At 32.1% G+C, this 14,450-nt stretch overlaps 1 protein-coding gene across 35 annotated transcripts in view; it reads left to right on the top strand.

Moving 5' to 3' along the window:
* Positions 1-14,450, top strand: part of LOC128165855 (sorbin and SH3 domain-containing protein 1-like) — a 67,534-nt gene that overhangs the window by 38,002 nt on the left and 15,082 nt on the right. For 18 of the 35 annotated variants that reach the window (XM_052830739.1, XM_052830753.1, XM_052830736.1 and 15 more), the window contains 9 exons: positions 205-225; positions 460-522; positions 1,066-1,119; positions 6,486-6,647; positions 6,896-6,995; positions 8,130-8,177; positions 9,234-9,348; positions 10,655-10,741; positions 12,176-12,225. In XM_052830739.1, coding sequence (XP_052686699.1) covers positions 205-225; positions 460-522; positions 1,066-1,119; positions 6,486-6,647; positions 6,896-6,995; positions 8,130-8,177; positions 9,234-9,348; positions 10,655-10,741; positions 12,176-12,225 — 700 coding nt within the window. Of the gene's footprint in view, positions 1-204; positions 226-459; positions 523-1,065; positions 1,120-6,485; positions 6,648-6,895; positions 6,996-7,629; positions 7,672-8,129; positions 8,178-9,233; positions 9,349-10,654; positions 10,742-12,175; positions 12,226-14,450 lie in introns of all 35 variants that reach the window. The other 17 variants (XM_052830732.1, XM_052830727.1, XM_052830722.1 and 14 more) reach the window with 9 other exon arrangements.

The raw sequence follows: 14,450 nt of genomic DNA, 5'->3' as shown, positions 1-14,450 counted from the left end.
TGTATTACATAACATGTGTGGGAATCACTGCATGCTTGATGCAATCAATATGTTGCAGTTCATTTGTGGTTTTTTTTTAAATGTCATTGTCATTTAATCTGCACATCAGTTACACCAGACTGTGCATCCTACTGTGTTAGTTTGTTGAATTTGTGAGCATTTCAGTATATTCTTTTTTGTTTTTTACTCATATGCTTTCTGAAGTCAAAAATATTTTCGGAACGGGTGAGAATGATTTTTACAAATTTATTTTAAATGGATTGTTCTATTTAAAACTTTTAGGTTTTTTTTTATGTGAATGTTTGTTGTCAAAATGATTTTTTGTTCATAGAAAATTTTAGTGTATGCATTTTGAACTTGAAAATAACATACAACTGTATATTATCCTAAAGCAGACCAGTGACTTTAAAATACTTGTAAACTATATAGTTTAAAGCAACTTTTTGTTTTGTTTTCCAGACTCAAACTCCTACAAACCAACATATGCATTTCCTGAGGAGAAAGAAGCTCCAAAACCTAAAGGTACCAGTATATATAAACACAGTGAAATTTGTTGTGGCAGATTGTATACTGCTAGAATCCCACATTTATATAAACGGATACCTGTAGTAATGAAGTAGTTTGTATTATCTTTATCCTTTTATGGAAGTGTTTTGATTGCCAGTAGTGTTTAATGCATTGTATGCGACATCTAGCAATAACAATGGAAATTTATTACATTATCAATCATACTGTTTGTAGGTGGCTCTAAGTTTAAATATGTGTTAAATGAGAAAGATAAAGTAATATTATAATATTCTGAGAGAGAGAGAGAGAGAGAGAGAGAGAGAGAGAGAGAGAGAGAGAGAGAGAGAGAGAGAGAGATGTATATGAATGGATGAAAAGACATTTTATTAACATCTTTTGCATGAGAAACCCGGGTGTATTGTGTCAATGATTAATCTTCTGCTAGCTTTATTTCCCTCTTGTGTATATTATATATACCGTATTGGTAGATTTACTCCTCCTCACCAAGTGTTGTATCTGTGTTGTTGCATGTGATCATCTACCTCCATGTTATTTTAGATCCAGAACCTCCTAGTCCTCCTAAACTTGTCGTAAAAGAGGAACCAATCTCCAGTAAGTGGTGCATACTGTAAGGATAGGGATATTTGTAACTGTAAGGATAGGGATATTTGTAACTGTAAAGATATGATATTTGTAACTGTAAGGATAGGGATATTTGTAACCATAAGGATATGATAATTGTAACTAAGGATAGGGATATATGTAACTTTAAGGATGGGGATATTTGTAACTGTAAGGATAGGGATATTTGTAACTGTAAGGATATGGATATTTGTAACTGTAAGGTTAGGGGTATTAATAACTGTAAGGATAGGGATATTTGTAACTGTAAGGATAGGGAAAAAGAAACTGGGGGAAAATAATATAAAATGGGGATTTAAAAAAAGTAACTATAAGGATATAGGGATATATTTGTAAGGATATAGAAATAAAAGAAACTGTAAGGATACAGAGATATGTGTATTTCTAATGATAGTAGGAATAAAAGTAACTGTAAGGATATACAGGTATATGTGTGTTTGTAAAAATTAAAGTAACTATATGGATATAGAGATATATTTTTACTGTAAGGATATAGAAGTAAAAGTTACTGTAAGGTCATAGGAATATGTGTACTTGTAAGGGTAGGATTAAAAGTAACTAAGGATTTAGGGAGATGTGTACATGCACAGATAGGAATAAAAGTAACTAATTATACTGGGATATGGTTAACTGTATGGATAGGTGTGAGTATATATAAGGATATGGGTTACTGCATGGATATAATTACATGTACCCGGTACATGGAAAAATATATAATGCAGTAAATGCTTTAAATGTACATGATACTTCTTTGTCGAAGTAAAGCATTCTGCTTTTCAATATCTTTGAATTCAGTGTGGCATACCAGGTATTAAAACAAGTGTTCCTGAATTGTGCCTTGTTTTACATCATAAATTCAGTATCATGTATGCTTCATGTATTTGGATTTTATGGCTTAATATATAGCCCTATAAAAATTCATGCATCCAATAATATTCACATTATGTCAACAAAATAACCTGATTTTTTTTTTTTTTTTTTTTTTTTTTTTTTTTTTTTATTGGGTTTTTCATTTCACAACATATGTACATATGTAACATAATACTGATTGTAACATTTTTATAAACATATTACATAGTCTTTATACTATTTCTACTTAATAGTACAGTTTTGTATATTTCATATGAAGTGAAGCTGATTTTGAGAGAGAGAGAGAGAGAGAGAGAGAGAGAGAGAGAGAGAGAGAGAGAGAGAGAGAGAGAGAGAGAGAGAGAGATTATGCAGGTGGATTACAATACAAGTATAGACTATGCTATACTGGAAACAAATGAAATGATATGAGGGTTCACATCGATCAAAAAAAACAAACTTATCTCTATAACTACAATTTTTCACAGATATTCTGCCAGTGGCTTTCGTATTCCTTATAATTACATCTTTTCAACAGCAAATATTTTTCAGTTAAGATTCTTTCTGTTATGACCTTTTTCAAGGCATGTATATTTGGTGTCGGATTACTTTTATATTTACATGAAAAAATATATTGCTTCACAATAAGAGCTATCAGATTAAAAAATTTATAACTTTCTTTATTTTTGTATTTTCCAAAAAGAACTGATTGAATATCAGATGTAATCGAGATTTCAAACTGTGTAAAAATCCACTCTTCAACATCACACCACAATTCTTTTACTATATTACATTCATAAAATAAATGACCAATACTTTCTTCATCTTTTTTACAAAAGGTGCAAACAGCAGATTCTGCTTTTTTTATACTAAAAAGATATTTATTTGTAGGGACAATCCTATGAAGTATTTGATATTGCAGCCAATGTAGTTTTGATTCCTGTGTACACTTAAAAGGGAGTTCAAAAATTCTACTCCAAGAAGTTTGTGAATAGTTATAACCCTTTTCTCTCCATTTTGATATCGATGTACATATTTCTCTTTTTTTGTCTAATAGTATGTTGTACATGGGTTTACAACCTTTACAAGTATTAATAAACAATAGAATATGATTGGGGACAATTGGTCCATATTGTAATGTGTTCTGTAGGTTTGGTAAGTGTATATCTTGTGTATGTAGTCTGGTTGTAACTGCAGTTCTTAAACTTGCATACTCTATGAAATTTGTCTTTGGATTAATGTGTTTCAATTCATCAAAGTTTCTAAATGTTCCATCTATATTAAGCAGATCACTAACAAAAATAAATCCTTTATTAACATAACTTTTGATAAATATTGATTTATTGTCTATGGTGATTTTGGGATTGTGCCATATATTATCATTTATAATTTGGGGTTTACTAAGTGGCGTTTGTTCAATTATTTTTAACCAGCTGAGGAGCACTTCTTTCCAAAAAGAATTTTCTAATTTTTTACATAGAAGGTACGAATAATTAGGACCATTTCTCCATATTTCAGAGATACTAATTTTCAAAATTGATTCTAAAAGCTTTACCCATTTTGTATCAGTTTTAATTAGCCTTCTCATCCAAGTAGCTTTGAGTGCTGTGATAAAATTTCCATAATCAACCATTTTGAGACCCCCATGATTATAATCTTGTATAATTGTACTTTTCTTTACTTTATGAACTTTACCCCATAGGAAATGAAAAATATCATGTTCAAAAGTTTTTAGGTATTCAGTTTTTGGGTTGGGTAATGCTAGTATCAAATGATTTAGCTTTGGTATTATTAGTGTCTTGATTATCGTAATTCGACCAATTGGTGTTAATTTTCTTAACTTCCACTGATTTATCAATCTTCTAATTTCAGACAATTTTGGTAAATAATTTAATTCTTCCATTTCATCTAATTTAACTGAAAATTTGATACCTAGAAGCTCAAAATTTAAATTGTTCCAACTAAGTTTCCATCGTGAATGATGAAATACATCCTTTGAAAATTTTTTGCTACCAATCCAAACCATTTTTGTTTTTGTAAAATTTATTTTTAAGCCTGATACTTGTGCGAAAAAGTCTAAAACCCTAAGAATGCCATCATATGATTGTGGTGTACCATCCATTATAATTGATGTGTCGTCTGCATATTGAGATATTTTGTATTCTTCTCCATCAATAATTATACCTTTGATGTCTTTTTCATTTCTTATTAATATTCCTAAAATCTCAGCGCAGAGAAGAAAGAGATATGGAGATATTGGGTCACCTTGTCTACAGCCCCTTTCTGGATAAAAGTATTCTGAAATTATACCATTTTGAATCACACATGCCTTAATTCCGTTATAGAATGTTTTTATCCAATTTTTGAAGGAGGGTCCAAAATTAAAAAAGTCTAGTGTTTTTGAGATAAAACTCCATGAGATGGTGTCAAAAGCCTTTTCGAAATCAATTAACATTAAAAGGCCGGGTATGTTGTAATGCTCTGTATAATACATAAGGTCATATATAAGTCTTATATTTTCCCCAATAAATCTTCCCTTCAAAAATCCAGTCTGATCATTATTTATCAATTTATCTAGAATAGTTTTCATGCGTTCAGCTAAGCTTCCTGAAGCTAGCTTGTAAATAACATTTAGTAAAGTAATGGGACGCCAATTTTTCAGAAATTGTTTAGGTTTTCCAGATTTGGGAATGCATGTAATAACACCTAGTTTATTTATTTCTGAAAAGTTTCCTATTTGAAAAGAGTGGTTAATTGCTCTTGTGATAAATATTCCTAAGTCTCTCCAGAAGAATTTAAAGAACTCACTTGTAAAACCATCAGGGCCAGGACTTTTTTCATTTTTCATTTTCTTAAGGAAATTCAGAATTTCTGTATCAGTTAAAGGACCTTCAAGGGTATTTGACTCTTCTCTATTAAGTTTAGGACACTTAATTTTATTTAACTTTTCATGGAAACTTTCTTCATTTATAATTTCTCTTTTCTTATACAAGTGTTCATAAAAAGATTTAGTTTCTTTTAATATTTTCATTTGATCGAAAATAACCGACCCATCATCTTTTTCAATATTTGGTATTTGTTTACTTATGTAGTTCCTAGTCTCTAGGTTAATGAAATATTTGGACGGCTTTTCTCCCTCGTCAATCCATTTAGACTTTGACCTGATACATTGACCTTTTAATTTATTTTTTCTTATGTTGAGAAGCTCATCTTGTTTGTTCGATAATAAATCTAAGGAGTTTTCCGTGAAGTTCTGCTCAAGACATGTAATCTCATTTTCTAATTCCTTTTCTCTTTCATTGGATTTTTTTTTCTTAAAAGCAGAGTATGAAATGGATTTACCCCTTATTTCAGTAAGAAGAATATCTATAAAAAGTTGATCATCAATTATAAATTGGATATCTTCATTTCTTATATTATCTAAATTATCTATATTGTATATAGGACAAACATATTGTCTTTTTACTTCCCTAATTATTTTTTTTATAGAGTTAATATATATTGTATCAACTAATAGGGAATTGTTGAATTTCCAAAAGCCTTTCCCATTCATAAATTCATTTACTTTAAATTCAAGAATTACTGGGGAATGATCTGAACGATAGCTATTTTCAAATTTAACATGTGGTACTCTATTTGTTAGAGTGTCAGATATAAGGAAAAAATCTAATCTGGCTTGTTTTATAGGACTTTTCCTTCTCCATGTGTATCTTTTTAAATTTGCATTATTTTCTCGAAATATGTCCACAAGATAAAATGTCTCCATTAATTTCAAAACTTCTATTCTTGCTTTTGGGTTATTCAGATGTTTATAATTCATAGAGTCTAAGTCTTTATTCATTACTAAATTGAAATCACCTCCAATTATAATATGTTGTGTATTAAGATAAGAGTCAATTTTATTCTTTAATTCTGAGTAAAAATTTGGTGTATCTGAATTTGGGCCATATATATTTACCAGTAAAAGGTGCATATTTTCAACAGTAGTGTCTAATATAAGATAATTACCACTATCATCTTTATCTATGTTATGTACTTTACATTCAAGATTGTTATTTAAAAGAATTGCCACCCCTCTAGAGTTTGTTCTGAATGAGTTAAAGAAAGATTTAGTTCCCCATTGAGATTGTATCAACATTTCATCTTTTTCACTAAAATGTGTATCTTGCAAGAAATAAATATTGTGGTTTTTTATTTTAAGATTTCTGAAAACATCTTTCCTCTTATGGAAGTCATTAAGCCCTTGGCAGTTTACTGATAGTATTTTTAACTTGTTTTCTTTAAGTGCTTTGTTGTCCTGATTTTATAAAATAAAATAATTTATGATTAAAGGATTTCATCTGATTGCATGTATTGAAATTTAATCTTAAAAAGTTAATGGATTTCATTTTACAAATTGTTTAAAAGTGAAATGTTTGATACATGTACAATATTTCTGTGGCAGGAAACTTCACATATTGACTTTCCTTGTAATGTTGTAATTTCAGAAGAAAACCCTTATCGTCCAAGTTATGAACTGCCATCCAAATTCACCAGCTCTGCCACCCTAGACAAAGCATCCACCCTTCCCTCCAAGTCACCATCCGTGGCTGAAGCCAAGAAATCATTTGAACAGAAACGAGATACGTTTTCTGGAAAACCTAAGCATGGTAAGCTAACTATGCTTATACATTTTTTATTAGCATTAGAAATTACAAGTACCAAAATTTTATTAATTAAGTGATATTGATTGTTAGCCAATTGAATATATTATTAAATTTGATTTTGATTGAAATAAAAATTAATTTGAGAAAGACATGTTTTTTATATAATGATAATTATTATTGACAGAACCATAAGCAACAAATATTTTGGGGGACTAAAATAAATATTTCAGTTTTATAACTGTTTCTTTCAGATGTAGATGCCGGGTATAGATCTGAACCTGAGCTTAACTACAGACTGAAACAAAGAACGAAAAGTCTGTCTGACGTCAAGAGCAGAGAACCTCGCTCAATGTGAGTTCACAGTTATCTCCCCTTTTAATCAGTTTGCATTTTTGTTGAAATGTGTAATTGAAAATTTTGATGATTTGGTTTTGATCTTTAGAGATAAAGAAGCTTGTGTGGCTGACTTTTGGTTTTATATTTTTTTTTTTTTGTGCACATGACTTTGGTTTCATTTGCTGGTTGCCTTCATTGTTTTAGCTTGCCGTAAGTAGTGTTGTCCCAATATCTCACAAAAAAAAAAAACCAAACAAAAAAACCCAACCTCTCCCAGTATTTGTGTAGTTCATCAGTAACCGTAACTCTTGGTGAATAATGTGTGTAACATTTTTGCCTTGAATGACCATTCGATTTATTTATGTAGTACATGTACCTATAAGTGAAGAGGGCATGTTCTTCATTCCTCATAGATCTATAAACCTATATCATAAATTTCCTTAAATGCATCGCATTAGCATAGAAAACTGTTTATAATATATGGCATGACCCATATGATAAACCACTCTACATTTATAGATGACGTTGACCCCGATGTGTTAATATTTTGTCACAGAGTGAACCTTATGCTCCAGAGTGTTTTAAAAATAAAAATAAAATGTGCCTAAAACTGGTTGATGTGGCATGAAGAATCTAATATCGTTTGTAGTTCCTGTCGCCAAAGTTGGAAACGAAGGCATGGTTCTCATAGGTAGTGATGTGTGTAAGAATTATGGGATATTGGATTAATTAGTGTGAAGTTGTCTTGTGGCTTAACCTGCATCTAACTGTTTTTGTGTCATCAAATCATGTACATGTTTCACGAAGCACATTTTAAAGTTAGCGTATGTCCAAAGGGAAGTAACTCAAATGCATGAAAAACTTTTAGGCTAGAAGAGAGATATATGCACTTTCCCTAAACTTTATAATAGGCATGAAAAAATATATATATACCGTCGTTAAAATTTATTTATATATAATAAAAATTTAATGTAAAAAATTCATTTCTTGTAAAATAAAAATGTAATAAAAGTAATTTAAACACCTAATACTTCATAATCATGAACCGTCGAAATATTTAATTAAAGTTTATTTAAAGTAATTAAAATCATTTCATAGACTTAAGCCATACATGTGTATATGTGTGCTTATTCTCATTCCACTTTTCAGAGACTATGAAATGCCCAAAGACTTGCAAGATTTCATCAAATATTTAGAGTATGTTGCTACATGTTATTCAATTACGTTGTGTTGTTACCAAAATTATTCCCATTTTATTATTTTTTTTTTCAAACCCATGTTATTTTCATTTTTTTAATACATGTTTTTATAATTTTATTTCAAAATGTTATGATTAATTATTATTTGTTATTTATTTGATTCTAACGTTATTTCCTTTGGTTAAACCACTATAGGTACTCATTTTCTGTCCCATATAGTTATTTTCTTTGTATTTCATTGTATGCCTTCTTTCAAATATCACAAAAATCTTTATAGGTAATTGATTCGGAACATGCATTTGATAAGATCTAGCAATCAATAAAAATAATTATAATTCTTCTCTCTATCCAGAAATGAAGTCTACATGTATATATTGAGCAATAAATCGTCTTGAATTACATGTATCTTAATGCTGTTGACAAAGTTGAGGGTGGATTTAGATTATGACACTTTAATGATCACTGAATTAACCAATTTCAAAAACACCCACTTTTATGTCCCACACCTATGAGTCGACGCCCAAAGTAAAAAAGATACACAAGTTTACAACCACAATTAATGTGTGGGAAGTGAGGAAACAAGTTCCACCTAAAATGGGTACCTTGGCCATTTGTTGGCTCTCACTAGGATTCACCTCATTTTATCACCTATAAGATCACTAACCTCTCACACCCTGCTTTCTCTGTTGTTTTCCTCAGTTTTTTTTTTCTTTGTTTGTTTGACAATTCCTTTTTCATTCGACTACTAATCTCAAGAGATATGCAAATTTGTCCAACAGGGTGCAATGTTATCATTTGCAGAAGTGGGCGAGACATTTGTTGACTCTGTAGTTTTAAGACAGTGCATTTTCTTGATTGATATTTATATCCCTTACACCTCTGTGTTCAGTGCATATAGCTTTAAGAACAACTTTGTGGTAACAGATGCTTTCATATTTTATAAAGGGAGTTGCCTTTGATGAATGACCAAACATAGATTTTCATTTTTTTTAATACAGGAGAAATTTATGCAGAATTGAGTTTTGCATTGATTTTTCTGTTCTCTCTCTAATAGCGAGTGGTCACCACCACATGTGCGTTCCAAGATCGAGATATATAGAAACCAGCCCCGTAGCATCGTTGATTACGAACCAGGATTTTCATCCATTGCCTTTCAAGAGAGCAAAGTGGTATGTAAACAAATTTTTTTAAACAAAAAAAAAACAAAACAATTTATTTGTGTCTTGAACAGTAGTTTCTGTTTGTATTGAATTGTGAGAATGCAAACATTTAACTAAGAGGAAATAGCCACATTATACAAATTGACTATATCTCTTTTTTTACATTGGCATGGATATCAATTTGTAAAACAGAATTTCAGAATGCATTGATTGAATTCTCCTTAAGTTTGCTCTCTTAAGAGTAAAATTGATAATGGTGAATGCTCCTCTATTTGACAATCAGCATGTTTACTTCATGGTGCATTATGATGCATGTGGGTTTGTTTTTGAAGGTAGCATTTTTCTTAAAAATCGTCCTTTGGTTCTACATTTTCTATCATCCTAACAGCTCTTCTATTTTTTTTTTACCTGTGGGAAAATTCAACTTCATGTCAGATAATACAATAAATTGAAAGAAATCCACAGTAAGAAGGAAATAATAAATAATTGAACATCCTTATAGTCATAAAGCATAGCATTAGGGGAGCAGACACAGGGCTTAGGCTTGTGCTGGAGAATTGTCAGGGATTTGATGATATGTCCTCCATATACGTTTCTGATTGCTATTGATCTCTTTACCTGGCAAAATATTGATTCCGAGATGCTGCGGAACACAGGTGTGCTTAACTTGAGGCCTCCCAAGGGAGAATAGATGACGTCTCCTTTGTTATATCCTCTTTAGAGAGGTGTATAATTGCTTGTGGGGGTATGTCAGGGATGGAAATCCCTGAATTATAAATGCTACATGTTTTCTCAGTGGGGGTCGAGAGATGATGACTTGATTTGTTATCTATTGACCTTTGGAAACCTTTGCGGTAAGGAAAGATAACTCTGTGACAGAAATGCTCAATAGATACAGCTGTTTAGAATTCTCTTGGTTATAAGGATTACCTGGTCTGTAAAATTGTGTTTTAGTCCAGGTAAGTCTGGTTTTATGATTGATAGGGAGCTGAGTACTGTAATCCTCTTGACAAAAAAATGAAAAATTAACTAATCTATAGTCAATATTAGCATGCATTAGCACCTCCAACTGAGGATTTTATTAATAATATAGCATCATATGTGACACTGGTGTGTTAATTGAGGGGATAGGAGTATAGAAAATAAACAGACAGGTGAGACTACTAATTGGGTATACGTTGCTTGTTAGAGGTGGCTGATACTCAGTGTGACTTGGATGTTTGACCACTCGCTACATCTCCCGTAGGCGTGAGTGAGCGTGATGACATCTGTACAGATCCAGTCAATGTTTTTGTTCTTTGTTATTGTCCTGTAGAGCACCGGTGGGAGGAATAGGTCTAAATCCACTAGTACCCCCTTCACTACCTTTGAGAATAAGTGTCGGAAGGAGAGAGAGGAACAGGTAACGAACAAGCGCAATAATAATAACCACCTAAAAAAACGGTCTCGGCCAGGTGTGTCATGTGACCATTTGCCTCTAGGTGTGCAGGAAAGCTTTCATTTTCTTCCGCTTTCTCTTGTTTATTTTTTTTTTTATCTTTTTTTTAGTACTTATTTTTTTATTTACACACTCACTTTGAAATCTTAATGTTGTGAAGTGGTGAGGTAGACCCATTATTAATCAATGTTGTTACAAGCACACGTACTGATCCTTTTAATATTTTTTTTTTATGTCTACCTTTCTCCCTTTTCTCACACGGTGAATTTATTTTATAGATTGGGTAAGGAGGTGATGTTTTGTTAACTTTTTGCTATCTGGTCCTTTACCTCCCCCCATGTATGTTTTTTTGTTTACACCGGTTTTACGATAATAACTGGAAAACTCTAACATTGTCGACCAATTAATACCATCATTTGATCTAATCACGTTTTTTTTGTTGACTTTATCGGTTGATTATAAAGCAAATTGACTCTGTTTGCATAACGTCATGAATCAGCTGGAAAAGATAATGGTTTTTCTAAACAGGTCTGACACTGAAAACTCACATAATGCATGACTTGTGGAATGAATATTTATGTTGTATCATTGCATACATTATTATTATTATATCATATTATCTTGCTCTACTTCATTAAATCTTGCGCGATATTGTAGTGCAGGCTCCACGAGGCTTCACATTAGTTAGGCATATATTACCTTCCTGTAGCCAGTATCTTGTGTAGTTGGCTCTGCATGGTATTCTTTAATGTCAAAAATGGTATTCAGCATTTGGTTGAGTGCACAATATGTAATGTCATTCATATTTCTGCATGACATGCAGTTTATGGAAGATTTCAAATGTAACAGAAAATATACGGTACTTATATATGTGGAGAAGAAAAAATACTAAGTAAGTTTTGATTCATTTTCTGTGTATTCTGATTGTTGTAAGAAAAATTAGAAGATACATGACTGTATAATTTTTCGATTACCGGTAAATCTGCAGTGTGTTAATTGTGCTGAATATCAAAATGCATGAATTTTAATGAAATAGGTTTCAAACAATGTTTAATTTTTGCTTCCTATCTCTTGAATTTTTATATGAGTTTTTGTAGATAATTTAGATTACTGAGCTAGCTTGTTAGTTGTTTAATTGGAATTTTTTTTATTGTTGCTTTATAGTGCATATACATGTAACATATAAAACAATTTAGTTTTGAATTTAAATGTTGGACTTTTTCTGACATAGATTCAATACTATAGATAGATTTGGGATTTTGAATTATGCATGGGATAGAAATCCTTTATATTCTCTTTGGTATTGTTAACTAATTCTATCATTTGCTATTGACCGAATGCAAGTAAATGTCTACCATCATGCAACGTGAATACTAAATGAGACCTGTATTTTTGTAGGGCATTGTTCATAACCCACCCATAGAGAAGCCTGGACAGTTCAGTCGATAGTAAGTATTTCATTCAGACACTAAATTTTTATTGCATGTTTTGTTTGACTAGTAAGTATTTCATTCAAGAGACAGCATTAAATCTTTATTGGATTATTTGTTTGACTTAGAATCTGTTATAATTAAGGTGGCTCGCACTGTCCCTGTAGATCCACCTTAAACTGAAGATAATTAATTCAAATTAATTGACTTATCAAGGATCTGAGGGATTTCTAATGCTGCTAGGCAAAGACAAATTGTTGATGAGGAAATTAATTACTTACAAAAAGATCTCCGTTTGGCTCTATATAAATGTCTCATGTCAGTATATAGATAAGAACTTTAACAGTTGTCTCTGCATTCTGGTACAGGTTATATATCCTTAATGAAGTCTATAGCTAGGTGCTAAGAATGTCACAGTATTTAAGGTTAACTGAGAATGGTGAACAATATGAAGTCAGTTTATGTTCCTGTCAAGTTTGTAAATAAAAGCAATGTGGGGTGGATATAAACACAGGAGGAAGACAAAAGTTAAAGGTCCAGTACATTGGGGTTTTTATGGCCTAATTAGAAATTCCTAAAGGGGCCTTTGACAGCTGAAAAGAGATAACTCTACGATTCCCCCTACTCCACAAAGGAATTTTTAGACTGGCTGGAGTTGTCTGCCCCTAGGTAGATTTGCTGATCGGCTTGTTGTATGGGTTACAGTTGGTTGGGTCTCAGCAGTGCCTGATACAATACATGGATAACAACTTGTTTCAAGATGAATGAAACTGAAAATGAGAGACATAATCTTCCTATAGATCTCGGGAGCTAATAGTGTTCGGTGGACATTCTTAATTCTCTGTTGAAAGTAGATGCCGGGGAAAAATTCACAAATGATTCTGCATGTGTGTATGAACTGATTAGTAATGTGATTTGTTTGTAAAAAGTGTTTAAATGGAAATTTAATCTAGCTCGGACATTACCAACTGTGCACCTGCTTCAAAATGATGAAATTAATTGAGCAATTATATGGGTATGTAGTGTTAAATGCATCACTTAGAATTCATCTTCTTTGAAGTTTTTAATCGATTGGATATTTTCATTGAGATATTGAACACTAACTGTGTTTGATTGCCGTTTCACAATAATTCAGCTGAAACATTACACATGAAGTGTGCAATGCTTGCATCAAAAGGAAAAATTGCCTCTTTGTGCCAGTTTACTTTTTTTACCTGGGGGGCTTTTCTCGTCTACAGATAAGAAGGATGGCTCCTAGATGAGCCCTTCACTCGTCAAGTTCCCATTGATATTGATTTTTTTAAAGTGTGCTGATCCTTTTAGTTATGTTTTTGTCAATAATAATTCAAAACTCTTATGCAGCTCTCCACACTTGGGGGGCACCTTTATTTATTGCACACCTTGGTGTATACACAGATTTTTAACTGGATACACTTATTCTATGGTAGCTAGTGGCATGTAAATGTGTATTCATAGAGGGGTGTCAGGACCTCTTTCAAAAAGCTGGACATTTTTCGGAGAGATAGGGGGGTGCCTGAACATTTAAAGATTAGTTCGGGTGAAATATATCAGTGCTAAAACAGGTATTATCAGGGAAAGATATTTGACTTTGATTCAGTCATCTTTTGTTTGGGGCAAGTGCTAAGCTTCTTGTTTACTTCGAAATGGGGGTACACCGATGTAGTTTGTTTTATGGGAGCCTATCCAGGAAGAAACGCCTAGGAAATCTCTGAGGCTGCTGTTGAGTACAAAGGACAGCTTTCCACACAAAACAAGTTTTATATGCTTAGCTGGGCAGTGTCAATAATAGCGGGGCAGTGGCAAGAAAATTTGATTGTTTCAGGGTAAACAGAGCCACATGGTAGCTGGGCTGTGCGCTGGGATTCCTTAATTAATAGCCTGCCCCAAGAAAACCAGGGGAGTAGAAAGTGTTTCATGTGCTAATGTATTTATTTGTAATCCACTGATGGGGTAATAATGATTACTGGTGAACTAATTAGCCCAACACCTCAGTGGCTGGTTATATGTTATATATGGGGAGGTGGGATAAAGTGACAGAAATGAGAGAGATGTCCAGTGTTATTTTGTCCTAATCACTTAATCCTATCATTGATCTGATACCTAATTGTTGATATCAACATGCAATTGTCAATCCATTAGAGAAGTTTACCTGAAATATGTATCATGTGTCTTGAGAATTCTCTATATATTATACCACTTATGGCTGAATATACCACATAAGT

Source organism: Crassostrea angulata, chromosome 10, assembly GCF_025612915.1.
Source record: "Crassostrea angulata isolate pt1a10 chromosome 10, ASM2561291v2, whole genome shotgun sequence".
NCBI lineage: Eukaryota > Metazoa > Mollusca > Bivalvia > Ostreida > Ostreidae > Magallana > Magallana angulata.
The sequence above is the reverse complement of the archived record's forward strand: the minus strand, read 5'-3'. Positions and strand labels throughout refer to the sequence as shown.